Source organism: Dendrobates tinctorius, unplaced genomic scaffold (assembly GCF_039654945.1).
Source record: "Dendrobates tinctorius isolate UK_male_01 unplaced genomic scaffold, ASM3965494v1 ptg000105l, whole genome shotgun sequence".
In the NCBI taxonomy this organism is placed as follows: Eukaryota; Metazoa; Chordata; class Amphibia; order Anura; family Dendrobatidae; genus Dendrobates; species Dendrobates tinctorius.
In genome coordinates, this window is record NW_027361773.1 from 10,226,134 (window position 1) to 10,252,888 (window position 26,755).

The 26,755-nt window shown below is 48.0% G+C and overlaps 2 protein-coding genes across 7 annotated transcripts in view; one reads left to right on the forward strand and one right to left on the reverse strand.

Annotated features, from left to right (window-relative positions):
• RBM17 (RNA binding motif protein 17) overlaps window positions 1-21,458 on the reverse strand; it is a 58,971-nt gene extending 37,513 nt beyond the window's left edge. Inside the window, exons 1-4 of one of the 2 annotated variants that reach the window (XM_073589046.1) lie at window positions 21,320-21,458; window positions 7,821-7,958; window positions 5,995-6,108; window positions 4,928-5,094 (exon numbers count right to left, since the gene is read on the reverse strand). In XM_073589046.1, coding sequence (XP_073445147.1) covers window positions 4,928-5,094; window positions 5,995-6,108; window positions 7,821-7,943 — 404 coding nt within the window. In that variant the 5' untranslated portion in view covers window positions 7,944-7,958; window positions 21,320-21,458. Of the gene's footprint in view, window positions 1-4,927; window positions 5,095-5,994; window positions 6,109-7,820; window positions 7,959-21,036; window positions 21,059-21,319 lie in introns of those variants that run through there. The other variant, XM_073589047.1, reaches the window with a different exon arrangement.
• Window positions 21,375-26,755, forward strand: part of LOC141100498 (uncharacterized) — a 300,902-nt gene continuing 295,521 nt past the window's right edge. The window contains exon 1 of one of the 5 annotated variants that reach the window (XM_073589049.1): window positions 21,375-21,505. In XM_073589049.1, coding sequence (XP_073445150.1) covers window positions 21,472-21,505 — 34 coding nt within the window. In that variant the 5' untranslated portion in view covers window positions 21,375-21,471. Of the gene's footprint in view, window positions 21,577-26,755 lie in introns of all 5 variants that reach the window. The other 4 variants (XM_073589053.1, XM_073589052.1, XM_073589050.1 and 1 more) reach the window with 4 other exon arrangements.

A 26,755-nucleotide genomic window follows, 5' to 3' on the forward strand; every position in this document is an offset into this window, starting at 1 on the left:
TATCCTGTATCCAGAGGACACCAGCTCCCTGACCCACTTCTCGTGGACGACTGCGAGCCAGGTATGGCTGAAGAAAAGTAGGCGACCGCCTACTTTGTCGGTGACCGCCGGATATCGCAACAAGTCATTGGGTAGATCTATGAGATCTGGCTCCCCTAGATCCCGAAGCCCTAGGCCTGGGTTTCCACGAGCGGTTAGGTCTGTATTTTTAGTTTTTAGTATTTGCATTGATTTTTGTATTACATGTGATTTGAGCATGGACACTGCTGCAAGGTACTGGCGCTCTATTATCACTTTATTTTTCCAGGTTGATAGCATAAGTTTATGTTATGGAGCACTGATGTCATTCTTGGGTGCTGGGCTATGCGAGGAGAAAGAGTTAAAAACCACCCTCCCCCCTCCCTGCCTGGCTTACAGAGCAGCAGCTTTGTTACATGTGGGGCACCACCTGGTTCCTGGTCTCTGGCTTTTGAACTGCTAGTGTCTTGTTCACAATCTCTCAGGAATACAATGCTATCTACTGCGCAGGCGTCATGACTCATTCTGTACTCAGGTTATCTTCATCACACAGCTGACGCCGCACTCAGGTGTCGGCGTGCGCTGTAGTGATTACAATTGCAATTGTACTATAAAGGGGACTTGATATCAATCCTGGCTACTTCCCCTGGCGAAGCTGCAGGTTAGCAGCGACACGCGTTGGGTTCTGTGGGCAGTGTGAGTATGCTTAGGTAATTTTCATGTGATCCAGCAATTGCCTTCCCTCATCTATGGACTTGCATGGTAATCATTTGGATTGTTTACATACCTACAAGTGACTATTAGACTGATCGGACTTTATTGCTGCAAATTGTCCATATGTTTATACTAAATAATTTATGCATATTATATGGTGATAGAGGGCATTGTTGTGAATGCATTTTTTTGAAACACTTATTTATATAAACATTTCTTCCTTTGTATACCGCATGTGTTCTCCACCTGCCCACTTTTGTTTCATTTGCGTTTTTTAATTGTTTTTATTGTACACTTGGATCTCTCTAGCTATTGTATGTCAATAAAAGCCTTTTTTCACATGGACATTCTATTGTTGCGTGCATATTATCCTGTGTCTCTTTTCTCCCTTTTTTTTCATTTGATCTACTTGGCACAGTGTTGCACCCAGTTATCATATGCATGTCATATTTTCCGTGGTGCCCACCTATATACATATATATCGGTTAGGTCTGTATGAGACCTGGGAGCCTCTGTCTCCGCGCAGGGACCAACCTGATCCGGAAGAGAAGGTAGAGGAGGACCAACCGGAATTGTTGCGAAAAGATCGAAAGCGCGTCGGCTGTTGGTTGCGAAACAGCCGAACAGCCTTTTGTTGATCAAGGAATTTACTTTTTCCCCCCGGTAGCATCAGAAATGAGCTGATCCAGTTTCTCTCCAAAAAGACGACTCGTTTGAAAGGGGGGGAGAAGTCAACGATCTTTTAAATGTGGCATCCGCCCGCCAGTCGCGGAGCCATAGGGCAGTTTGAGCCGCGCAATTGGCGGTATCAAAAGAGGGGTTCACTACAAAGTCCGCTGCGTGAATTATCTGCCTGGCGACCATGGTTGCCTCCGGAGGAAGATTGGTGCCCTGGAAGGAAGTAATCAAGACTTCAGCCAAAGCGGCCATTGCTTTAGTGACCCTAATTGCTGCGAAAGATGGCAAAAGCGCTGCTCCTGAAGCGTCAAAAAAGATCGAAAGCGCGTCGGCTGTTGGTTGCGCAACAGCCTTTTGTTGATCAAGGAATTTACTTTTTCCCCCCGGTAGCATCAGAAATGAGCTGATCCAGTTTCTCTCTAAATAGACGACTCGTTTGAATGGGGAGAGAAGTCAACGATCTTTTAGATGTGGTATCCGCCCGCCAGTCGCGGAGCCATAGGGCTCTTCTAATGGAGATCGCATTAGCGGCAGTTTGAGCCGTGCAATTGGCGGTATCAAAAGAGGGGTTCACTACAAAGTCCGCTGTGTGAATTATCTGCCTGGCGACCGTGGTTGCCTCCGGAGGAAGATTGGTGCCCTGGAAGGAAGTAATCAAGACTCCTGCCCAAGCGGCCATTGCTTTAGTGACCCAAATTGCTGGGAAAGATGGCAAAAGCGCTGCTCCTGAAGCTTCAAAAACTGAACGGGCAAGGTAGTCAATCTGATGATCGGAGGGGTTTCTGATTGAGGAACCCTCAGAAATGGATAGGAGCGTTTTTGAAGCAAGACGCGATACGGGAGGGTCCACCGGAGGGGACTGTAACCAATCTTTCATTAGGTCTGGATCAAAAGGGTATTTAGCCTGAGTAGACTTTTGCCCTGTGAACTGCTTATGCGGACGATCCCCATGTTTCTGGACAATTTCCTTAAAGTCCGGATGGCTGGTAAATAACCTGCGCACACGCTTGGTTTTCTTTATTGTGACAGGATTTGCTGGAGCGGGAACAGGAACATTATCCTCATCCAACTTCAGAATCCTGTTGACTGATTCTATAAGAGAATCAAGCGACTCGTGATCAGTTGGGGGATTCTGAGGGGCTGACGTGTCAGATTCGAATTCAGAGTCGTGCTCGCTGAGAACTCCAGGAGAGGGAGCGCGAGAGACAGGAGTCGCAGATGCTGAGGCTCGAACGGGACTAGGGGACGCGTCATGGCTCCGCTTTCTAGAGACCTGACCATCCCTTGAACGAGTACGGCCCCTGCTGGTGGACGGTTCCCGGCCGATGCCAGAGCCTTCCTCGGGGGGTAAGGACGTCTTCTGGCTTAAAGAGTTCTCCCGGAGGGAGAATATAGCCTGGGTCAGAGACTCCACCGACCGTAACAGGGACGCAGCCCACTCAGGGGTACTAAATGCAGGAGGCCCGTCAGCAGCGGCGGCGAGGGGCGATTAAGCGCAGGTCGGGGCGCAGGCCGGGTCGCAGTCCGTGCATAACGGATTAGTCTGTGCACTGTGTAAGGCAGACTTGCAAGTGGTACACACGGTAAAAAACACAGTGTGCTTTTTAGCAGCCCATTTAGCCTCCTTAGATTGAGACATAGCGCTCCTAAAAGGGTTAACGGCAGAGTCTGCAGCAGCAGGGAATGTGCCGGGAAGGGGTTAAGCTTTAATCTGAGGGCAGATGCAGCTTACCCGGTCCTGTGCTGTGTCCCCCAGGTGGAATAGCGGCGGCCCTGCGGTGTCACCCGGTATCCGGCAGAATGCTCGCCTCACAGCTCTTGTCCAGAGCAGGCTGAGGTAAAAAGACATGGCCCCCGAGATTAGAATTGCGCGTCTCGTCAGGGATGAAAGGCGCCGAGATGAGGGGGCGGCAATAATAGCGCGGGCGGCGCTATTCAAATTGCGTCCTAGTAGGCCGGAAAAGCCGGGGGTTAAATTTTTGAGCCAACCCGTGGTAGGTGCCGGAGGCGGGGCGGGCAGTGCTATTGAAATTGCGGCCTAGCAGGCCGGGGACTAAATTTTTCGGGCTACCCGCAGTAGCGCCGAGGGGGGGCGCGATGGGGGACCGGTGCACCGCCGCTGACGCTAAGTCAGCGCTTCTCCCGGGGGCCAGGACCCGACCCCATACCTCGACTCCAGTGCTCAGGGCTGTCCAGGCCATCCATGCAGGCTCTCATCCTCCTGGCTGATGTAGCAGAGCTGGAGGAGTTCTTAAAGGGGCATGCTCAATCGATCCTTCCTATGGTAGGGGGATGGAGAGCTATGGGACTGATTCAGGGCCTTCGGAAGCGCTGTCCAGTCTTCTCCATTCCATGAGCCTGCCCTCATATCCGTGGATTACCGGGACTTTCACCATTATTATCAGAGGAATCAGACCCAAACATCACTGGAAAGTGTACGGGGAGGTATATTCCGCGTGCTTGCCTGTTGTTGGTTTGAGGGAGAGCGGGCCGTAGAAAGGAACCGTCGCCCCCTTCACTCCGTTAATTAAAAAATAAAAATTTACAGAAAATTCAAAAATAAAATAAAAACGGTGGGGTCTGAAACCAGACCCAAGCGCCTCCTACAGACACTAAGCATGAACTGGAGAAATCTCATCCAGCGAGAAGGTGTATACTGCAGGGGAGGAGTTAACTTTTTTACTGGTTTACTTAGTGTCCTCCTAGTGGGAAGCAGCATAACACCCACTGTGTCTGTGTCCCCCAATGAGGCGTAGGAGAAAATGCGATTTTTACGGATACATTACCATTTTGTAAAATGGGAAACAGTAAACAATAGGTGCTGAGTAAAAGATTGCAAATGGACTACACACAGATGGCAAGTGAGGAAAGAAAGTCCCGCTTTTCTGATCCAGGTTTATAGATACTGGCCAAATACTGAACATGTGCACGTGAGCTAAATCAGAGAAACATGCTAAAGAACATTGTAAAAGATTCACAAAACAAGGGGATACTAAATACATCATTTAGAAGGTATTTTAACCCTTTTCCAAGCGTATATGGTGGATTTCTGGGCTACGGTGGTCAGAGCTACTGTCAATTGTAATAGTCTACTCCTTGCGAGGTGCTGATGAGATGTCATGCCGAGCACCTACTGAAGGGCTAGGTGTCCAATACTTTGGTACTCCAATAGGCCAAACTAATTACACAATACAGTAAAGAAGTGTTGCTGTGTAATATACCCACAAGTGCATGATCCACTTGGTTTCCACCCACACTTCAAAGAAATACTGATAGGGAATTTAGATCCTGAGTCCCAATGGGGACAGAGATGATGTCTGTAAAGCGCTGCGGAATTAATGGTGCTATATAAGTGAGTAAAATAAATAAAACTATAAACGAAAAGGATGCCAATTTGAGAAGAGTAGGCAGCTGAAGATAAAAGGAGAGCACCATGTAGGGTGATTATATACGAAACGTGTACTGTCACATTTCAGTCCTAGGGTGGACAATGGTTCTAAATTAGTTATTCACTTACTTTTCTCGTTCTTCTATTTCTTTCTGCCTTTCCAACTCGCGCTGACGTTGCCGTTCCTCTCTCTGACGTTTAACTACTTTTTCAAATTCATTAGGGTACATGGGATCATACTCATCAGCTAATGGAACCAAGGCATCTCCTGTAGAAAAGCCACTAGGTACAGGGTCCTGTGGCCATAAGGTACCATGCAGGTGTGGAATAAAACAGCGTCAAATCAGAAGTATTCCTAAACGTGCATGAAATAATTAACTGATCTCAAGAAATTATTACCAAATAACTCTATAGAAATATATACTAAAATATATTTACGCAATCAAAAACTACAACTCCTGATGGAAATACGACAATAGTAGTGATGAGTGATTATGCTCATTGCTCAGGTGTCCTCAGAGTATTTGGAAGTGCTCGGAGATTTAGTTTCTGTCGACACAGCTGCATGATTTGCGGCTACTTGACATGTGGGAATTCCCTAACAAACAGGCAATCCCCACTTGTACTCAGGCTGTCAAGTAGCCGCAAATCATGCAGCTGTGTCGACAGAAACTAAATCTCCGAGCACATCCAAATACTCAAAGATCACCCGAGCATGCTCGGGAAAACCAGAGCAACGAGCATACTCGCTCATCAATAGACAATAGTCCATGGATACTTCCAAGAGTTTTCTGTAGCCATACCTACAATGGATCTGTCATCTATGCAACAACTGCATATTACACATATTACAGGGACAGGCGCTTTCTTTTAAAAGCTAAAATCTCTAAAAAATAATTATGCTTTTTGGCCAATAGAATCGACCAAAGAATACAGCGAGTTCATACTTCGGAGTCTTTTGCATGCAGTGGGGGGTAGCACTTCATATGCCCCTCAGCAACGACTGACTAGATGCTGTATGTCCATATACACATGGCAGCCCATCATTGTGAGTAACTGGGAGTAAACTAGGTTTTGTTCTCTCCAATATTTTTCATGCCATTTTGGCTAATGGAATGGACCTGCACCTGTAATATGCTGCCCTAAATTACAGAAGTACCGTCAATAAGTAGTCAAAAGCCGGAGAGCCATAATACCTTCATGCCAGCAGCCACGTGAGGTGGAGTATCAATGATCTGCCGATCATCTGTGCTGCCTCGTTTGAGATCAATTACAGGGGCAAGAACTGTGCTCTGCTTTGTCCTCTGTGTCTGTAATAAAACAGGAAAACAACTGTTAGAGGAAAACCAAATCACTACTACAGCACTACAACACTAATAATGCCTATCAAAATATCCTGTATGCACCAAGTGGCTAAAAAAACACACTGAAGTGTTTCTCTATTAGGCCACGGTCACACGTTGAGTATTTGGTCAGTATTTTACCTCAGTATTTGTAAGCCAAAACCAAGAGTGGGTGATAGAAACGCGTCACCACTTCTGTGTTTATTATACTTTCCCTCTGTTCCACTCCCGGTTTCAGCTTAAATACTGAGGTAAAAATCTCACCAAATACTGAGCGTGTGAACGTGGCCTTAGTCTACTGTGAGCGTTTGTGGGAAAAAAAAGTTAAAAAAAACCTGTTAGCAACTTTTAGATCTCCAAGCCACCAACACCACCATCTGACTGCGCCCTGTGCTTTGTAAAGGTGCCCTCATTAGCAAAAGCAGGGGTTAGATTTTGTTACTCCCCCACATGATAGATTCTAGTTACCTGTTTGCGGTAAAGGAGGGCGAGAGTTTAGGGAGGAAAGACTACCATACCATAATCCCAAGCAATCTGGATTGGGGTGACATTGTGTGTCCTCGGGAATGTCAATCAAGCTAAATGGACTTTCTCCTCTCTCCATTGTTAACACCAAGACACTCAACTGAGCTCAATGTTCATGAATAAGGCGTAGTTGGGAAAGAGAGCATCTACTGAGCCACATGATTGAGAGAGACCCATCTAAAGTACACCTGTAAGTGACAGGGTGTTAAATGTCAAACTTGAAACCCCGCTCTTTAACCCCATCACAACGGGCCCAATTTCCGCTTTCAGTTTTTTCCTCCCCTTCTTTCCAGAGCCATCTTTCATTTTTCCATCCCCATAGCCATATGTAGACTTGATGTTTGTGGGACGAGTTGTACTTCTGAATGACCCCCATATTGCAAATCTCAGTCTCCTTTGAAGCCATGCCACAGGCAGGGTTTCAAAAAAGCGCTATAATGACAGGCATGGGGTTCATCAGCTGACCCCCGGCTGTCACAACTCTTCGGTGACCTGCAATCACATTATGGGAGGAGCAATGGGTAGAGAGAACGATGCGCAGCATGCTGGCGTGTGTTAAATGCCGCTTTCAGATATTGATGTCAGCATTTAAGAAGCTAAAAATCCTGGGTGGAAACCAGCTCCACCAGTGATTTTTATCGGCAGGTCCTGGATGTAATACACAGCCATCAGCTGTCGGGTATGGGGTGGGCTCGCTGTGTGAGTCTGCTCTATACACCCACTTCACTTGTACCGTACATGTACGGTGGATGTGATGTAGGGGTTAAAGGGTTACTTATAAGATAGTAAATTATTCACTATCAGTAGGATATAGAGAATAACTTATTGATCACTGGTATTCTGACCGCTATGCCCTGCATTCTCTGGCAATTCCATCCACAAAGAATAGAGTGGAGGTTGAACATGCGCACCTGCACTCCATTCACAGTGTGACTCTTAGTCCTGTTCACAAATTCCAAAATCCCATTCTCGGGAATGCAGAGGGTCCCAGACGTCAGATCCCCAACGCATGGATAAGAAATAAATATCTTAGGAATAACTCTTTAAAGACTTTCCGTAGCCCTCTAATGATGTCATTCTATGCATGCCACAAAGCATTTCCCCCTTTGCACATGTACTACCGATGTGAGCCCACCAACGCACCGTCTGCTTACCTTTGCTTGTGTCAGAGCAGCCTTTTTAACCTGCAGCTGTGACTGCAAAAGCTTGAAGTTCTTCGACCATCCTTCTGTTTTTGAATCGCTTGTCTCCACGCCTAGATCATCGTATAAAGACATTTCTCCCACCTGCCTCTTTTCAAGAGGGGATAAAAATCACAGGAAGAACAATTAGACCTAGGGATATTTCAAATTATTTAGTCTAGTCACAAGTCTGAAACTTTCAGGGGCATCAGTTTAAGGGGTTATAAAAATATATAACAAGTAAGGTGAAGAAAAAGAAGTTTATTACAGGGGTTGACCACACTGCTGCAGCTCATCAGTATTATAGCAGAGTGGATGCCAAGAACAGCAGAGCTGACATTGAAAAAACAGCAGCAATGTGAGAGGCAAGAGGATGATTTTCTTCTTTTTAACTTGGTCATTTAAAAATAACCACTTTAAAGGGGATATCCCATTAAAATTGATAGGTCTGCTGTCACCCTGTGTGACTGCAGACTTATGAATCCCCCCAGGGGGCACACTATGCACTGCGGAATTTGCTTGTTTCTGAGCTGGGACTGGAGGGTAGGAATGAGTTATACATAATCCCGGGAAGAGTTCATCCACTGGGAGCGGCTATATCACTAGTCAGGGATCACACTACTGTAGAATACGGATGAGTGCTATGCGAGAAAACATCACATAGCACTCGGACCAGTGTTAACCTATGGGGCAGCTCACATCACCGTTTTTTTTTTCCAGGCATATTCGACGCACGTGTAAAATCGCAGCATGGTGCGATAGTACGCGTATATCGTCCGAGACTCGCCAATGCAAGCCTATGGGAGAGAGAAAAACTATACCACACGGACCGTCTGTCTAGGTTACGACAAACACGCACACATTTTCCTAATTTCAGGCCATTGAGCAATTTAAATCAATGGGGAAAATCAGTGAGAAAAAGGAGATTTTTGTGTACACCGTAAAATCTCTTTCTCTTAGCCTCTAATTGGGGGACACAGAACCATGGGTGTTACGCTGCTGTCCACTAGGAGGCGACACTATGCATAATCTGAAAAAGATTAACTATGGCTCCTCCTCTGCAGTATACACCCCTGGACAGCATTAGCCTTCTCCAGCTTTGTGCAAAAGCATTAGGAGGAATATAACAGAAATAACATAACCATGCCTGTAAGAAGGCCACTATGTACGAGCTCAAAGAATAATATGAGAACTCAATCGTAACAACTGCCCGTAATGGCAACAGGGTGGGAGCTGTGTCCCCCAATTAGAGGCTAAAAGAAAGAGATTTTACGGTGAGTTCACAAAAATCTCCTTTACTCTGTCGCCTCATTGGGGGACACAGAACCATGGGACGTCCCAAAGCAGTCCCTGGGTGGGAAGCAAAGGACGAATATTGTGCAGACAGGCCCCTAAACTTGGGGCACCGCCGCCTGCAGAACCCGTCTACCCAGGCTCTGCTGAGGACTGGATATGAACTCTGTAGTGTTTGGTAAACGTGTGTAGGCTAGTCCAAGTGGCCGCCTTACACACTTGTTGTGCCGAATGGCCCAGGAGGTCCCTACCACCCGTGTAGAGTGTGCCGTAATACCATCCGGAAGAGGAGAATTTTAAGGCGGTAAGCCTCTTGTATGGTGGATTTGATCCACCTGGCCAGAGTAGCTTTGGAAGCCGGCAGACCCTGGCGGACGCCTTCCGGAAGAAGAAAAAGGGAGATCAGATTTCTGGAAGGGCGCAGTCCTAGACACGTATATGCCCTGATGAGGTCAAGCGTATGCAGAGCCTTCTCCACTCTATGAACCAGAACCGGGCAAAGGGATGGCAGAGAAATTTACTCATTGAGGTGGAAGTTGGACACAACCTTGGGAAGGAAGGATGGGACCGTACGGAGAACTTCCTTGTCCTGGTGAAAAGCCAGGAAGGGCCGTCTGCAGGAGAGTGCTGACAGCTCAGACACCCTGCGTAGCGAGGTGAATGCCACCAGAAAGACCACCTTCTGGGATAGAAGGCAGAGTGGGACTTCCCTGAGGGGTTCGAAAGGTGGTTCCTGCAATGCTGTCAGGACTAGGTTGAGGTCCCACGTTTCTAATTGACATCTGTAGGGGGGAACCAATCGGGAAACCCCCTGAAGAAAAGTCCTTACTTGCGGCTTGTTAGCAATGCGTCTCTGAAAAAGCACTGAGAGCGCTGACACCTGGCTCTTAAGCGAGCCCAGGGACAGCCTGGCCTCCAGACCCGATTGGAGAAAACCAAGTACTTTGGGGAGGGAATAAGGGAGAGGCATATGGCCGCGAGATTCGCACCAGGTAAAGAAGGCTCTCCAGGTACGGTAATAAATCTTTGCAGAGGCTGGCTTCCATGCCCTGATCGTGGTTCCAATGACGTCCGGTGAGAGCCCTGCCTGGGTTAGAACCCAGGTCTCAAGGGCCACGCCGTCAAATTGAGGGCCCCCGAGTTGTGGTGGTAGAACAGGCCTTGTGACAGAAGGTCGGGATGGTCGGGGAGACGCCAAGGGGCGTCTGCTGTAAGTTGTACGATGTCGGCGTACCATGTACGTCTGGGCCAGTCCGGCGCGATTAGGATGGTTGGAACTCCCTCTTGTTTGATCTTCCTCACCACTCTGGATATCAGGGTGAGAGGTGGAAAAATGTACGGAAGCTGGAACTGGGTCCAGTCCTGAACCAGGGCATCCGCTCCGAGCGACCGCGGATTGTGTGTTCTGGCCATGACGTTGGGGACCTTGGCATTGAAATGTGATGCCATTAGGTCCACGTCCGGGGACCCCCAGCGATGGCAGATTTGGCGAAAAATTTCGGGATGGAGAGACCACACCCCCGAGTCCATTCCTTGTCTGCTGAGGAAGTCGGCTTCCCAGTTGTCCACACCCGGAATGTGGACCGCAGAGAGTACCGACCCCGTGTCTTCCGCCCAGTGGAGGATGTGTGTCACTTCTTTCATCGCCTGGGTACTGCGTGTCCCTCCTTGGTGGTTCACGTATGCCACATCCGTGGCATTGTCTGACTGTACTCTGATATGAGAGGCTGCCAGTAAGTGATGAAAGGCTCTCAACGCCAGGAGGATGGCACAAATTTCCAGGATGTTGATGGGCATGTTCACCTCCACTGGAGACCACTTGCCCTGTGCCTTGTGATGTAGGTGCACCACACCCTAACCCGTCAGGCTCGCGTCGGTGGTCAGGACCTTCCATTGACCTGTGAGAAAGGATTTCCCCCGTTGCGAGTGAGGTTGGCTTGAGCCACCAGTACAGGGACCTCCTGGCTGACGATGTTAGCTGGAACTTCCTGTCGAGGGAGAAAGGATTCCTGTCCCAGGACTTGAGAATGGCTAGTTGAAGAGGCCTGAGGTGAAACTGGGCAAATGGGACCGCTTACATTGCTGCCGCCATCCTGCAGAGTACTCTCATGGCAAACCGGAGAGATCGGGGGGGGGGGGCTGCGGAGGAGGATGCGAACTCCTAGATGGAGAGCCAGTGCCTTGTCCTTGGGAAGGAGCACCAGACCCCTGGAGGTGTCGAATAGCATTCCCAAGAAGGTTAGAGACTGACTTGGGGTAGTCGATGACTTTTGTAGGTTGACTAACCAGCCCAGGCGACTCAGCGTGTTGATTGTAATTGAGACACTGAGCTCGCAGTCCTTGAAGGTGAAAGCCTTGATGAGGAGTTCGTCCAGGTATGGAACGACTACTATGCTTCTGGATTGTAGAACGTCCATGGTGGCTGCCATGACCTTGGTAAACGTTCTGGGAGCCGTGGCGAGTCCGAACGGGAGAGCCACGAACTGGTAATGGTCCTGGCCGAGTGCGAACCTGAGAAATCTCTGATGGGCGGGAGCAATCGGTATATGCAGGTATGCGTCTTGTATGTCTATGGAGGCGAGATATTCTCCCTTCTCCATGGATGCAATGATGGACCGAAGGGACTCCATGCGGAAGTGACGAACCCGAATATATTTGTTGAGTTGTTTTAGAACCAATATGGGCCGTACGCTGCCTCCTTTCTTGGGGACTACGAATAGATTGGAGTTGAAACCTCGGAAGCGCTCGTCCGCGGTAACCGGTACTATGACTCCTGCTTGAAGAAGGGAGAAAACCGCTTGGTGGAAGGCACGAGCCTTGGCTGGCGGTGTTGGGGGGACAGAGAGGAAGAATCGGTTCGGTGGGTTGGAAGTGAACTCTATTTTGTATCCGGAAGACACTAGTTCCCTGACCCACCTGTCTTCTGTAATAGGCAGCCAGACTTGCTGAAAGAGCAAAAGTTGTCCGCCTACGGGTGGGGTGTCTTCCGGTGTTTGTGAGTCATGATGAGGAGAAAGTCTGAGGTTTTCCTCCTTTGGGCTTCGACTGGCCTGTTTTTGACTGCCAGGTCTTGTCCGGCCTTTGCGTCGACCGTGAGCTGTCCCTGCGTGGGGAACGGTTACGATTTTGTGCTGGAAGCGAGACGGACCAGCCTGAAGAATTCCGAAAGGATCGGAATCGTGTTTGGTTACGCTTCTTATAAGTGCGTTTAGGTTTCAGTTGAGGGAGAGAGGTACTCTTACCCCCGGTGGCATTGGATATCATTGTGTCCAACTTTTCACCGAAAAGTCGCCCACTGAGGTACGGGAGGTGCGTGAGGGACTTCTTTGAGGCCGCGTCCGCTTTCCATTCCCGCAGCCAGAGGATACTCCGAATTGTGATGGCGTTTGATGCTATCCCCGCTACGCCCCTTGCTGAATCCAGAGCTGCATGAAGCATGTAATCTGCAACAACTGCTATTTGAACCGCTTGGTCCGACAGCTCAGGAGTTGGTGCTTGGAGGCCAGCTTGTAATTTTTTGGCCCAAGCCAGAATGGCCTTGGCAGCCCAAACTGAAGCGAACGTGGGAGCCAGGGAGGCCCCTGCAGCCTCGAAAATTGAACGAGCCATGCGTTCTACCTGCCGGTCTGCTGCGTCCCTGAAGGTTGAGCTATCTGGCAGTGAGAGGAGAGTCTGTGCTGCTAGCCTAGAGACTGGGGGGTCCACTTCGGGTGGATCTATCCATTCTTTGGTGTCCTTCTGCGGGAAGGGATACCGTGCCTCCAAATATTTGCGATTGGTGAATTTCTTCTCAGGCTGTGAGAATTGCTTATTAAGGATCGCCTTAAATTCTGGGTGACTATAGAAGACCATCGGTGGTTTCAGAACCCCTTCAAAGGAAATCTTGTGTTCTGGGGCCTCCGGGGCGGATCAGAAATATCCAGCACCCGATGGATGGAAGAGATTATGTCCTCAACTAGCGCTGTATTGTTAGGGGGAATTGGGATCAGGGACCCCTGCGTTTCGTTGTCTGAGTCAGAATCACAAATGCCTTCCGAATCCTGTGTATCGCTGAGGCGTCCCCTGGTGGGTGAACTGGGGCGGAGGTCTTCTGTGGTCGGGGATCGCTGTGGAGATCTGCGTTGTCTGTCCCTGATAGGGGACGGTCTAGGTGACCTGGAACTACGGTGTCTTTCCCTAGAGGGGGATGACCGTGTGCTATGGGATGACGCAGGTGAACACCACCTGTGGGTCCGCTTACGTCCCTGAGTCGAGCTCTCCCTTTGCTGAGTAATGTTCATAGCCGAGGCATGACCCTGCAGAGCCTGAAGCAATGTGGAGGTTAGGTTATCTATAGACGGGGCCTTATAGGAATATGGAATCACAGCCGAGTAAGAAACCCAGCTGTGATCTTACCCCACCAGCGTGCCCCTAGGTCCAGCACCGAAGATCCACAGTCCTGTGCCCTCCCGGAGACTGGCTGGACAGGACGATATGCAGGGTTAATCTTGTCCTGCAGCAGAAATGGCCGCCGTGGAGAAGGAGGAAGGAGAAAGGGGGCGGAGAGCAGAAAAAAAGGTGGCAGAGCTGTGTAAAAACACGCCCTTTCAGGCTCGATCCGCCCCCTCTATGACACTGTAGAGTGTCATATTTGTCATCCGGGGGGCGGAGAAGAGGCGGCGGCTTTAGCTAGGCCGAAGCCGCGGCCTAAATTAGATGCCTGATGCCCAGAAGATGCCTAGAAGGGCTCCAGGCCGGCGTGGAAGTCCGGGAGGGGGTCGGATCTGAACCGGACTCCCCCGGATCTAAAGGCAGGATAGCGGTGGGGCTATAAGCGGAAGGAGGACCCTGTGAGGGGTCCCTCTGAGGCACGATGGAGCTGGTGTTGCCGCAGACAGGGGCGCAGGGAGCCCTGTGTCTCTATTGTGCCATACCTGCCTGCACTCCCCCCGGCCCCGACAGGAGTCCGCAGCTGGGCTGGGGTCCCTGGATGCTGCCTGTACAGACCCTACCTGAGGCGTCTCAACCTAATGCCCCCAGAGGGGGATTAGGGAGGGTGCTGCTGTCACCATCAGGGGGCTTTATCCTCGCCTCAACCTCAACCCGAAAACCAAAAGGAATTGGGGAAGGAGGGGGAGGTCGACTTCGAACCAGCACCCGAAGGACTGGGGAAGGAGCGACATGGGGAATAGCCATCTCGACTTCAACTGGGCACCCCATAACAGGGGACCGAGGAAGGAGCCATGCCGGGAGTCTCACAGGAGACCCACTTTTCTTCATCTGTAATCCCGTTGAAAAAAACGGAGTGAAAAAAGAATAAAAATTTTAGGTGTGCCTCCTATGCGACACTAAGCAAAAAATGGAGAAGGCTAACGCCGTCCAGGGGTGTATACTGCAGAGGAGGAGCCATAGTTAATCTTTTTCAGATTATGCATAGTGTCGCCTCCTAGTGGACAGCAGCATAACACCCATGGTTCTGTGTCCCCCAATGAGGCGACAGAGTAAGTAAAGCCATACGCATGTCATATGTATACATAGGTGCGAGAAAATCGCATTATCGCATTGCAAGCGCATTACACACAGATGACCACACGGAGGACACTTGTGCGACTCTCGGCAGGCAGACTCGGACCGATTTTCCGTACATTTAGTGTGACCCCGGCCTTAATACGATTGTATGGAGCGAAGCTGTGCCCACTGGAAAGGCTCTGGCCGGGAGTATGTATAACTCATACGGGCTCAGAAACCGGTGAATCCCTCAGCGCACAATGCGTCCACTGGGGGGATTCATAAATCCGTGTCACACAGAGTGACTGCAGGCTTATCGATTTGGGCTGGACAACCCCTTTAAGATCTTTATTCATTCTTTACTTGCTTATATAGCGCCAAACCCCTTTCAAGACATCATCACTATCACAACTGGGGCTCACAATCTAAATTCCCTACCAGTGTGCGTTCAGAGTAGGAGGAGACACAGGGAAAACATACAAACCCCTTGTAGATCGACTAAAAGTAAGCAAATCAATCTTATGGCGCAGTTGCTACTTTCCTCTCTCACATTGAGGGGGAGAAAGAAGGAAAGTTCCTAAGAATCGGGAGTGCACTCTTTAGCAGCACAAGGTCTATTAAGGTTACAGTCACTGTAGAGCTAGAGATTGTTTCCAGTATGCATCTACAAGTTTTCTTAGACCCATTTCTTATACACTGAATGGTAATTTCCTGCAGATTTTCATTGAGCATAATTCACACCAAAAATCTACTGCAAACAAAAGCCATGTGGCCTTGGAAGCATTGATAGACCTGTACCTGGAAAAACAGGGGTTGTCTTATTACCGCTACACAAAGACCCCCATGTGTTACTCCGATTAGAAAGCTGCAAACAGACGAATTTCAATGACCGGAGGCAATTTCACATACAGTGCCTTGCAAAAGTATTCAGCCTCCTGGAACTTTTCAACCTTTTCCCACATATCATGCTTCAAACAAAGATACTAAATGTAAATTTTTGGTGAAGAATCAACAAGTGGGACACAATTGTGAAGTTGAACAAAATTTATTGATTATTTTAAATTTTTGTGGAAATGCAAAAACTGAAAAGTGGGGCGTGCAATATTATTCTGCCCCTTTACTTTCAGTGCAGCAAACTCACTCCAGAAGTTCATTGTGGATCTCTGAATGATCCAATATTGTCCTAAATGACTAATGATGATAAATATAATCCACCTGCGTGTAATCAAGTCTCCGTATAAATGCACCTGCTCTGTGATAGTCTCAGGGTTCTGTTTGATGCACAGAGAGCATCATGAAGACCAAGGAACACAACAGGCAGCTCCGTGATACTTTTGTGGAGAAGTTTAAAGCGGGATTTGGATACAAAATGATTTCCAAAACTTTAAACATTCCAAAAAGCACTGTGCTAGCGATCATATTGAAATGGAAAGAGTATCATACCACTGCAAAGCTACCAAGACCCGGCCATCCCTCTAAACTTTCATCTCAACCAAGGAGAAGACTGATCAGAGATGCAGCCAAGAGGCCCATGATCACTCTGGATGAACTGCAGAGATCTACAGCTGAGGTGGGACAGTCTGTCCATAGGACAACAATCAGTCGTACACTGCACAAATCTGGCCTTTATGGAAGAGAGGCAAGAAGAAAGCCATTTCTCAAAGATATCCATAAGAAGTGTAAATGAGGCTAGTGCCCACGCTAGCGTTCTTAAACGCTCAGGAAACTGATCCCCTTCCCAGAAAACGCGCGTCTTTTTTCCGCGCGATTCTTGCGAGTTTTGTGCAAAAAAGCCGCGCGTTTTTGACGCGTTTTATGACACGCGTTTTCTGGGAACATTGGGGAAGGCTAAAAACGCAGAGCAATGCGGAAATTAATGAGCATGTTGCGTGTTTAGCCGCTAAGCGATTCCTGAGCGGTTAGAAACGCATGCATTGGCACAAAAAGCCAAAAAAGCATGCAAATTAATTTGAAGCATCTTTTAAGCATTTCTGCAGCATCTGAGCTGGCAAAAACGCTGCGGAAACGCTTAAAAAAACGCAACGTGGGTACACAGCCTGAAAGTTTGCAACAAGCCACCTGGGAGACAAACCAAACATGTGGAAGAAGGTGCTCTGGTCAGATGAAACCAAAATTGAACTTTTTGGCAACAATGCCAAACAATATCTTTGGCGTTAAGGCAACACAGCTCATCACCCTGAACACACCATCCCCACTGTCAAACATGGTGGTGGCAGCATCATGGTATGGGCCTGCTTTTCTTCAGCAGGGACAGGGAAGATTGTTAAGATGGATGGAGCCAAATACAGAACTATTCTGGAAGAAAACCTGTTGGATTCTGCAAAAGACCTGAGACTGGTACGGAGATTTGTCTTCCAACAAGACAATGATCCCAAACATAAAGCAAAATCTATAATGGAATGGTTCACAAATAAACGTATCCAGGTGTTAGAATGGCCAATTCAAAGTCCAGACCTGAATCCAATCCAGAATCTGTGGAAAGAGCTGAAAACTGCTGTTCACAAACGATCTCCATCCAACCTCACTGAGCTCGAGCTGTTTGCCAAGGAAGAATGGGCAAGAATTTCAGTCTCTCGATGTACAAAACTGATAGAGACATACACCAAGCGACTTGCAGCTGTAATCGCAGCAAAAGGTGGCGCAACAAAGTATTACGTTAAAGGGGCTGAATAATATTGCACGCCCCACTTTTCAGTTTGTGATTTCCACAAAAATTTAAAATACCAATAAATTTCGTTCAACTTCACAATTGTGTCCCACTTGTCGTTGATTCTTCACCAAAAATTTACATTTGGCATCTTTATGTTTGAAGAATGATATGTGGAAAAGGTTGAAAACTTCCAGAGGGCCAAATACTTTCGCAAGGCACTGTTTCTTCACTATATACGGCCAGTGACCACTTTACCCCGGAATAACTGACCCGTGAGTTCTTAAACTGGACGTGTAGTGGTCACTTGATCTCTGGGCCAGCTTTTAAGGGTTGGGTTGGGTAATACGGATGAATGGCCCCTAAATAGTGCTCCGTATGTCATCCGTAAGCAAGGTGTGGTTGCGTATTTTGCGCATGTCAGCATCCGTATGGCGAGATTTTCTCGCCGCCTTGCAAAATGGACATATAATGGAGCCCTATGACAGGGTTTCTAACAGAAACCAAAGAATAGATATAGACACATAGAATGCATATATACATATATATATATATATATATATATATATATATATATATATATATATATATACACACATACACACTGTATAAAAATATATTATATATATATATATATATATATATATATATACACACACACACAAGTCATTGAGATAAACATATATATATTTATATTTCACAGAGTTCTTCATAGCAGAATAGCCGCTAATTAAATTGCCGGCTTCTATCAAATCATTCCCCAACCCGACATGAAATGACACATGGTTTACATTCAGTAAAGCATTTCATTTCATGTTTTTTAATATGTCCCTGACTAATAATTAGATGAGGGTTTGTGTGCAAAATTTGAGAGTTGTAGTTATATTAAGAGGTTAATTTGTTTTCAAACAATGCGTGGGCTTCCCATTGCCCTGTAGCGGTGGCGAATGGGTTAAACTAACAAAGGGTTAATGTCACCTTACAATCGAATGGTGACATTAACCCTTTGTTAGATTAACCCACTCGCCACCAATATAGGGCAATGGGAAGCCCACGCATTTTTTAACAAAGAATTAACCCCTTAAAATAACAACTACAACTCCCAAATTTTGCACACAATCCCTCATCTAATTATTAGTCAAGGACATATAAAAAACATGAAATGAAATGCTTTACTGAATGTAAACCATGTGTCATTTCATGTCGGGTTGGGGAATTATTTGATAGAGACCGGCAATTTAATTAGCGGCTATTCTGCTATGAAGAACTCTGTGAAATATAAATATATATATATATATGTTTGTCACAATGACATGTATGTATATATATATATATATATGTATTCTATGTGTATATATATCTATTCTTTCTTTATTAAACCTGTCAGTGTAAGTTTACTGTATAGTGCACTGAATTGACGGCTTTTGTAAAAGACACCGGGTGCGTATTTCTCGCAAGTCACATGTGTGGTCCGTATGTAATGCGGATTTTTGGCGCACCCATAGACTTGCATTGGCGTACTACGGGCGTAATACGCTGACAATCGCAACATGCTGCGATTGGCACGGACTGTAGAATACGCCCGAGAAATATACGGCTGTTGGGAGCAAACCCATAGAGAATCATTTGTCCGTGTGTAATGCGTGCTTTTAGCGCCTCTCACTCTTCCGTATTCCTCGCTAGTGTGACCCCGGCCTTACGGTGGCAGTGGCACTGGCTGGGATCGGCCACTAACAGCATGCGCCACTGCAGTAGTTACAAGGTGTAAGAGCTTACAGACACTGTATGCCCCGTCATTGCTGCTAGACAGAATCAGTGGTTGGTCCGGTCTATATGCAACTGCAGACTGGTGACTCTCCCCAGCACTGTGGGGATTCCATGCGGTCAGTGGTCATGTGACTGCAGACTGGTGACTCTCCCCAGGACTGTGGGGATTCACTGCGGTCGGTAGTCATGTGACTGCAGACTGGTGACTCTCCCCAGCACTGTGGGGATTCCCTGCGGTCGGTGGTCATGTGACTGCAGACTGGTGACTCTCCCCAGCACTGTGAGGATTCCCTACGGTCGGTGGTCATGTGACTGCAGACTGGTGACTCTCCCCAGCACTGTGGGGATTCCCTGCGGTCGGTGGTCATGTGACTGCAGACTGGTGACTCTCCCCAGCACTGTGGGGATTCCCTGCGGTCAGTGGTCATGTGACTGCAGACTCTCCCCAGCACTGTGAGGATTCCCTGCGGTTGGTGGTCATGTGACTGCAGATTGATGACTCTCCCCAGCACTGTGAGGATTCCCTACGGTCAGTGGTCATGTGACTGCAGACTGGTGACTCTCCCCAGCACTGAGGATTCCCTACGGTCGGTGGTCATGTGACTGCAGACTGGTGACTCTCCCCAGCACTGTGAGGATTCCCTGCGGTCGGTGGTCATGTGACTGCAGACTGGTGACTCTCCCCAGCACTGTGGGGATTCCCTGCGGTCAGTGGTCATGTGACTGCAGACTGGTGACTCTCCCCAGCACTGAGGATTCCCTGCGGTCGGTGGTCATGTGACTGCAGACTGGTGACTCTCCCCAGCACTGTGGGGATTCCCTAAGGTCGGTGGTCATGTGACTGCAGACTGGTGACTCTCCCCAGCACTGTGAGGATTCCCTGCGGTCGGTGGTCATGTGACTGCAGACTGGTGACTCTCCCCAGCACTGTGAGGATTCCCTGCGGTCGGTGGTCATGTGACTGCAGACTGGTGACTCTCCCCAGCACTGTGAGGATTCCCTGCGGTCGGTGGTCATGTGACTGCAGACTGGTGACTCTCCCCAGCACTGTGAGGATTCCCTGCGGTCGGTGGTCATGTGACTGCAGACTGGTGACTCTCCCCAGCACTGTGAGGATTCCCTGCGGTCGGTGGTCATGTGACTGCAGACTGGTGACTCTCCCCAGCACTGTGAGGATTCCCTGCGGTCGGTGGTCATGTGACTGCAGACTGGTGACTCTCCCCAGCACTGTGAGGATTCCCTGCGGTCGGTGGTCATGTGACTGCAGACTGGTGACTCTCCCCAGCACTGTGAGGATTCCCTGCGGTCGGTGGTCATGTGACTGCAGACTGGTGACTCTCCCCAGCACTGTGAGGATTCCCTGCGGTCGGTGGTCATGTGACTGCAGACTGGTGACTCTCCCCAGCACTGTGAGGATTCCCTGCGGTCAGTGGTCATGTGACTGCAGACTGGTGACTCTCCCCAGCACTGTGAGGATTCCCTGCGGTCGGTGGTCATGTGACTGCAGACTGGTGACTCTCCCCAGCACTGTGAGGATTCCCTGCGGTCGGTGGTCATGTGACTGCAGACTGGTGACTCTCCCCAGCACTGTGGGGATTCCCTGCGGTCCGAGGTTATGTGACTGCAGACTGGTGACTCTCCGCAGCACTGTGGGGTTTCCCTGCGTTCGGTGGTCATGTGACTGCAGACTTATAACTTAAGACCAGACAAGCCCTTGAAGCAAAGAGGAGAAAACTGGAATCATCAAGTGAACAGAACCAATTTTAACACATAGTAAGTTGGAAAGTTGCTCGTTTTACACTGAAATTCTCCCCATAGCTAATAATGAGAATAACCCTTTCCATTCCATAAGAGGGTGTGTTGCTGAGCCCCCCTAAGTGTGGGGGATGGGGGCTCCCTTCTATACTCTCCTGCTGATGCTCGTACCTTCTCCCACCCTTAGGTGCGCCCCCCAGACAATACATGGCCACTCACAGGCTTCCTAGCAAACTGCCCCTTCACTGTGCGCCAAGACGAGGAGCAGGTACCGACAGCTCAGATGGGGCACTGCCCGACACCAGGCGCCACAGGCACCAACCACATGAAGAGGGAGCAACAGGGGAGTACAGAAAGCGCTGCGGTTATGTCACAGCCGTGTGATCAGCAGCCACCAGACCATGCGCGTCCTGTCCATCCACCGAATACAGACTGCTAATGACAGCAGCCGGTCAGCCATGGCGGATGGGGCAAACGACCCCCCTGCCCGAGCAATACTCACCTACTCCTAGGAAACCTCCATAAACACCCGGCGCTGGTAAGAAGGGGCGGGACTTGTGGACGTGTATTACAAGCGACACTACAGCGATTTACGGCACTGTAATCCGCAAACGAGGCTTGGAACGCAACATCAGACGCAGCTTACGTGCTGGTATGGTACGACGAGATGACGTTTCAAGGCATTCTAGTAAGTGAGGACAGGAAGTACCTGGCAGCCATTGACAACGCTGGCATTAGTCTTCTGCAATCTGCTGTTAGGTACTTAGTATGGGCTTGAACTTTATTAACAAAGCTTAAGGGTTATTAGAAAACTGCGAGCAGCAGGATTTAATGTCAGAGCTGAGAGTAATGGCGCGGCGGAGTGTACATTGGGGTGTATGCAGGACCGGCCTGCGGAGCCGCCATAATAGGCACATAATGGTGCAGTGACCCTGAGCACACCCAACATGGGACCTGAGGGCGCTCACACCTCCAGCAATAGGCTTGTGGCCACACATTTGTGGCTTTCTACCTACAGTGCCTTGAAAAAGTATTCATACCCATGAACTGTTCCTCCTTTTTAAATGTTACACCCACAAACGGAATGTATTTTATTTGGAGTTTTGGGGATTTTCTAACACAGAGTAACAAGTATTTGTGAAGTGTAAAGGAAATGATAAATGGATTTCTAATTATTAGAAAAATTGTGACATGCTTTTCTATTCAGCCCCCGAGTCAATACTTTGTAGGACCACCTTTCGGTACTATCACTACTGCAAGCCATTTGGGGTTCGTCTCAGCATTGCACATCTATAGGGTGAGATTTTTGCCCATTCTTCTTTGTAAACTAGCTCTAGCTGAGTAAGATTGAATGGAGGCATCTGTGAATATCAATCTCCAAGTCTTGCCACAGATTCTCTATGGGATTTAGGTCTGGACTGTGAGTGGGTCATTCACACACATGAATATGCTTTGATCTAACATGAATATTCTTTGATCTAAACCATGCATTGTAGCCTGGCAGTATGCTTAGGGTTGTGGTCCTGCTTGAAGGTGAACCAATGCCCTAGTCTCAAGTCTTTTGCAGATTCTAAACGGTTGTCCTCCAGGATTGCCCTATGTTTAGCTACAGCCATCTTCCCATCAACTCTGTCCACTTTCCCTGTCCCTTCTGAAGAAAAGCATCCCCACAGCATGATGCTGTCACCATCATGTTTGATGGTGGGAGTGGTGTTTACAATTTGATGTGCAGTGTTAGTTTTCTGCCACACAAAGCATTTTGCATTCATCCCAAAATGTTTTAATTTGTACTCCACTGACCAGAGCACCTTCTTCCACTTGCTAGCTGTGTCCCATACATGGCTTTTTGCAATCTCCAAAATTAACTTCTTATGTCTTGCTTTCAAAAATGGCTTTCTTCTTGCCACTCTTCCATAAGGACCCGATTTATGGAGTATACGACTAATCATCCTGTGGGCAGATTCTGCCATCTGAGCTGTGGATCTCTACAGCTCCTCTAGTGTTACCATGGGCCGCTTGGCTGCTTCTCTAATTAATGCTCTCCTTGCTTTGGATGTTAGTTTATGTGAGTAGCCACGTGTTCGTAGATTTGCAGTTGTGCCATACTCATTCCATTATTGGAGCTGCCGAGCTGGTGCTTGGCGAGCTGGCTGGCATTAGATTGTGCCACTTACGGTACTTGAGAGAGAGAGAACTTGGAGACCAGTCTGAATCCCACTCCCTGCTGCCCAGTGCCTGAGGTAAATGTCCATATCCTATCCTGGCTGCTGCACATACTGCTGTAGTGCTGTTAGTGGCCATCTGACTCTGCAGCAGTGCTCATGTGACATGAATTCATCACATTCTCTCATGATTGATCTATTGACAATAGATCAATATATCATGAGAATTGTGTATAGTGCACCCCAATGTGTATACTGCACCCTGTGTGTGGTGCCTGCTATGTATGATGCACAGGTGCTGTATACGGGGTGCGGTGTGTGGAGGATAAACCCTGTGTGTGGTGCCTGCTATGTATGATGCACAGGTGCTGTATACGGGGTGCGGTGTGGAGGATACACTGGGTATAATGCACCCTGTATATAGTGCCTGTGTATTGTACATAGCAAGTAATATATACAGGGTGCAGTTATACACAGTGTATACTGCACCCTGTATGCAGTACCTGTGTGTCCAGCACCCAATGTATACTGCACCCTGTGTATGTGGTGCCTGTGTGTTGTACATGGCAGGTACTGTTTACACGGTGCAGTGTACACAGTGTATACTGCACCCTGTATATAGTACCTATGTATCCAGCACCCAATATATACTGCACCCTGGGTATATAATACCTGTGTATTATACATAGCAGATACTATGTATAAGGTGCAGTATACACTGTGTATACTGCACCCTGTATACAGTACCTATGTATCCAGCACTCAATATATACTGCACCCTGTGTATATATATTCAACTTCTGATCTGCACCAGCCTGCATGTATCTCACCCCATTCAATGTTAGCAAGCAGAGTGAATGGCAATCATGTTATTCAACTTCTTTGCTATAATTCATCTGTTACACTGTTCTCAGGACTAAAGGGGCCTTTACACATAACGATATCGCTAACAATATCGCTAAAGCATCACCGATTTGGTGACGCAGCAGCGATATCGCTAGCGATATCGCTATGTGTGATACCTTCGACCGGCTCCCCCGCTGTCCATCGCTGATCGCGCAGCTCCATTTCTCGTCGGCCGCTTCCTGCTGTCGCCGACGCGGACGGGAGGATGTCAGGATCGCCGCATCTGAAAGGTAAGTAACTACCGCTGTATCGCTGCTGCATCGCTGTGAGATCTGTCTGTGTGGCAGCTCACTAGCGAACATTTAGCGATGCACCAGCGATCCTAACTGGGTCGTATTGTGGTCGGGATCGCTGGTGCATCGCTAAATGTAAATATTCATGGAGAGGAATCACTGTAGATGTTATCTCAGGAGAGGTGCTATAGCATAGAGATGGTATCAGGACTGCATCTTTGATCATCTTTTGCACACCAAGAGGTGGTGAGCAGCTGTTGCTAATTTATAACTAAGCAGCTCCCACAATCCCTCTCTCCTGGCCTTGTATTGGGGTGTATAAATTTAGATCCATTCTTAGGGGAACACGCATGTGAGGGGTCGCACACATTAAGCAAAGCATCGTATTAGCTAAGCATCCAGCAAAAGACAGTTACTCCATGACAATTAGTCAGGACAGGAGTCAGGTAACCCACACTTTGCTGTCTTTTTAGCCATGTGCTTTATTTCTATCCTCCTGTGTTCCCTTGCCATCCACATTCACCACCCCATCCCCCCTCCATCACCACTCATACACATCAGCCCCTCTATACTTCCCTGTTATGAGCTCATTTTCTGCTCCTCCAGTTGAGAGTTCTCCTTCCATTCTCCCTCTGGTGGTGAAAGGAGGTAGTGAGGTTGGTTTAAGTGGTAGTGATCTGCCACCTGATGAGAAGAATAACGATTGGATCTCTGGAGTATCAGACTGGATATAAGACAGCCGACGCCCTATCCTACTGCTGGTGATTCAGTCTGCTTCTCAGGTCTTGGACTTCAGCTCTCTTCCAGTCTTCTTAAGTTAAGTTTGTTTTTTGCTAATGTTCACACTTGTGCTTGTTGGTCAATTCAGTTTCTTGTGTGGTCAGCTTGCCCATGCTGGGGCTATGCTGAACTTCCACTCCTATTTATCTGTATTTGCCAATTTGCCTTTTTGTCCCTTATTAGATTGGCCTCTTTTTGCTCTGTTTTAGAATATTTCAGAGTGCTGATATAGTGAGAGAAGTCTAGTGACTTCAGGGTTAATTTTGCTATCAGACGTGTTGGACATTATTTTTGGTAGGGTTTTTTGGCAGATTGCAGACAGTGGCTTTCCTTTCCTGTCCTTTCTAGTTAGTCGGGCCCCATCGTTTGCTCAGCCTATTTTCCTGCCTGTGTATATGTTTTCATCTTGCTTCACCGTCAATACATGTGTGGGGGCTGTCTTTTCCTTTGGGGTCTGCTCTGGGGCAGTTAGTTTTCCCGCTTTAGGTTTATGTAGTCCTCTGGCGGTGACGAGGTGTCTAGGAACAACGTAGGAACGCTCCACTGCTACTGTTAGTTGTGTGGTTAAGATCAGGGATCTGCAGTCTGCAAAGTGAACAACCTCTCTGGTTTTCTGGGACTTAGCTTTTTGTTGTTCCTCCTCGGTGACCCATTCATAACAGAATCACCAGCAATACCGCAGATTCTAGGGTACTCAAAAGCAGGGAAAGATTGTTGAAGGGAAAAGGAAGAGAAAAAAAAAAGTGTCAGAATTTTTTTTTTTCTTTGGTATATTTTTTCCTCTTTTTTTTCTGGGGCCGTAGGAGGATTTTTTTTTTCTAATGTAGATTAAGCAATTGTCTGATCGTGTGGAGCAACTTGCTGCTGAAGTGCAGGGAATTTCCACCTACCTCATTCAAGTCACATGCTGCTGAACCTAAGATTCCTACTCCTGATGTGTTTTCTGGGAATCCGTCTAAATTTCTGAATTTTAAGAATAATTGTAAATTATTTCTTGTCTTGAAGCCTAATTCATCGGGGAGCTCTATGCAGCAGGTTAAAATTGTCATCTCCTTGCTGCGCGGCGATCCCCAGGATTGGGCTTTATCTCTGACACCTGAAAATCCTATTTTGACTAATGTGGATGCATTTTTTCAAGCCTTGGGGTTGTTGTAAGATGAACCTAATGCTGTTGATCAAGCTGAGAGAACCCTGTTGGCATTAGACCAGGGTCAGGATCCTGCAGAGTTGTACTGTCAAAAGTTCCGAAAGTGGGCAGTCCTTACTACATGGAATGATAGTGCATTGGCGGCTCTCTTTCGGAAAGGTTTGTCAGAGACCGTAAAAGATGTTATGGTGGGATTTCCTGTTCCTTCTGGTCTGGATGGCTCTATGTCATTAGCCATTCAAGTTGATCGGCGTTTACGTGAACGTAAAACTACACGGGAGGCGCTGCCACCTCTTGAACAAATGTCTGAACCTATGCAATGTGATGGGGTTTTGTCTAGGGCGCAACGTCGGGAGTTTAGAAGGCGTAATAAGCTGTGTTTTTTCTGTGGAGACGCCTCTCATACTATTTCTGTCTGCCCTAAATGAGAGAAACGTTTTGCACACACATTGCTGTGGGCAGTATACAACCTGAGTTCCTTTTGGCAATTACTCTGATCTGCTCCTTGTCCACATTTTCCACTAAGGCTTTTGTGGATTCAGGAGCAGCTCTGAATCTGATGGATTTGGACTTTGCTAAATGTTGTGGTTTGTCCATGACGCCTCTGCAGACGCCTATTCCTTTGAGGGGCATTGATGCCATTCCTTTGGCGGAGAATAAACCTCAGTTTTGGACCCAGGTGATAATGCGAGTTGCCCCAGACCACCAAG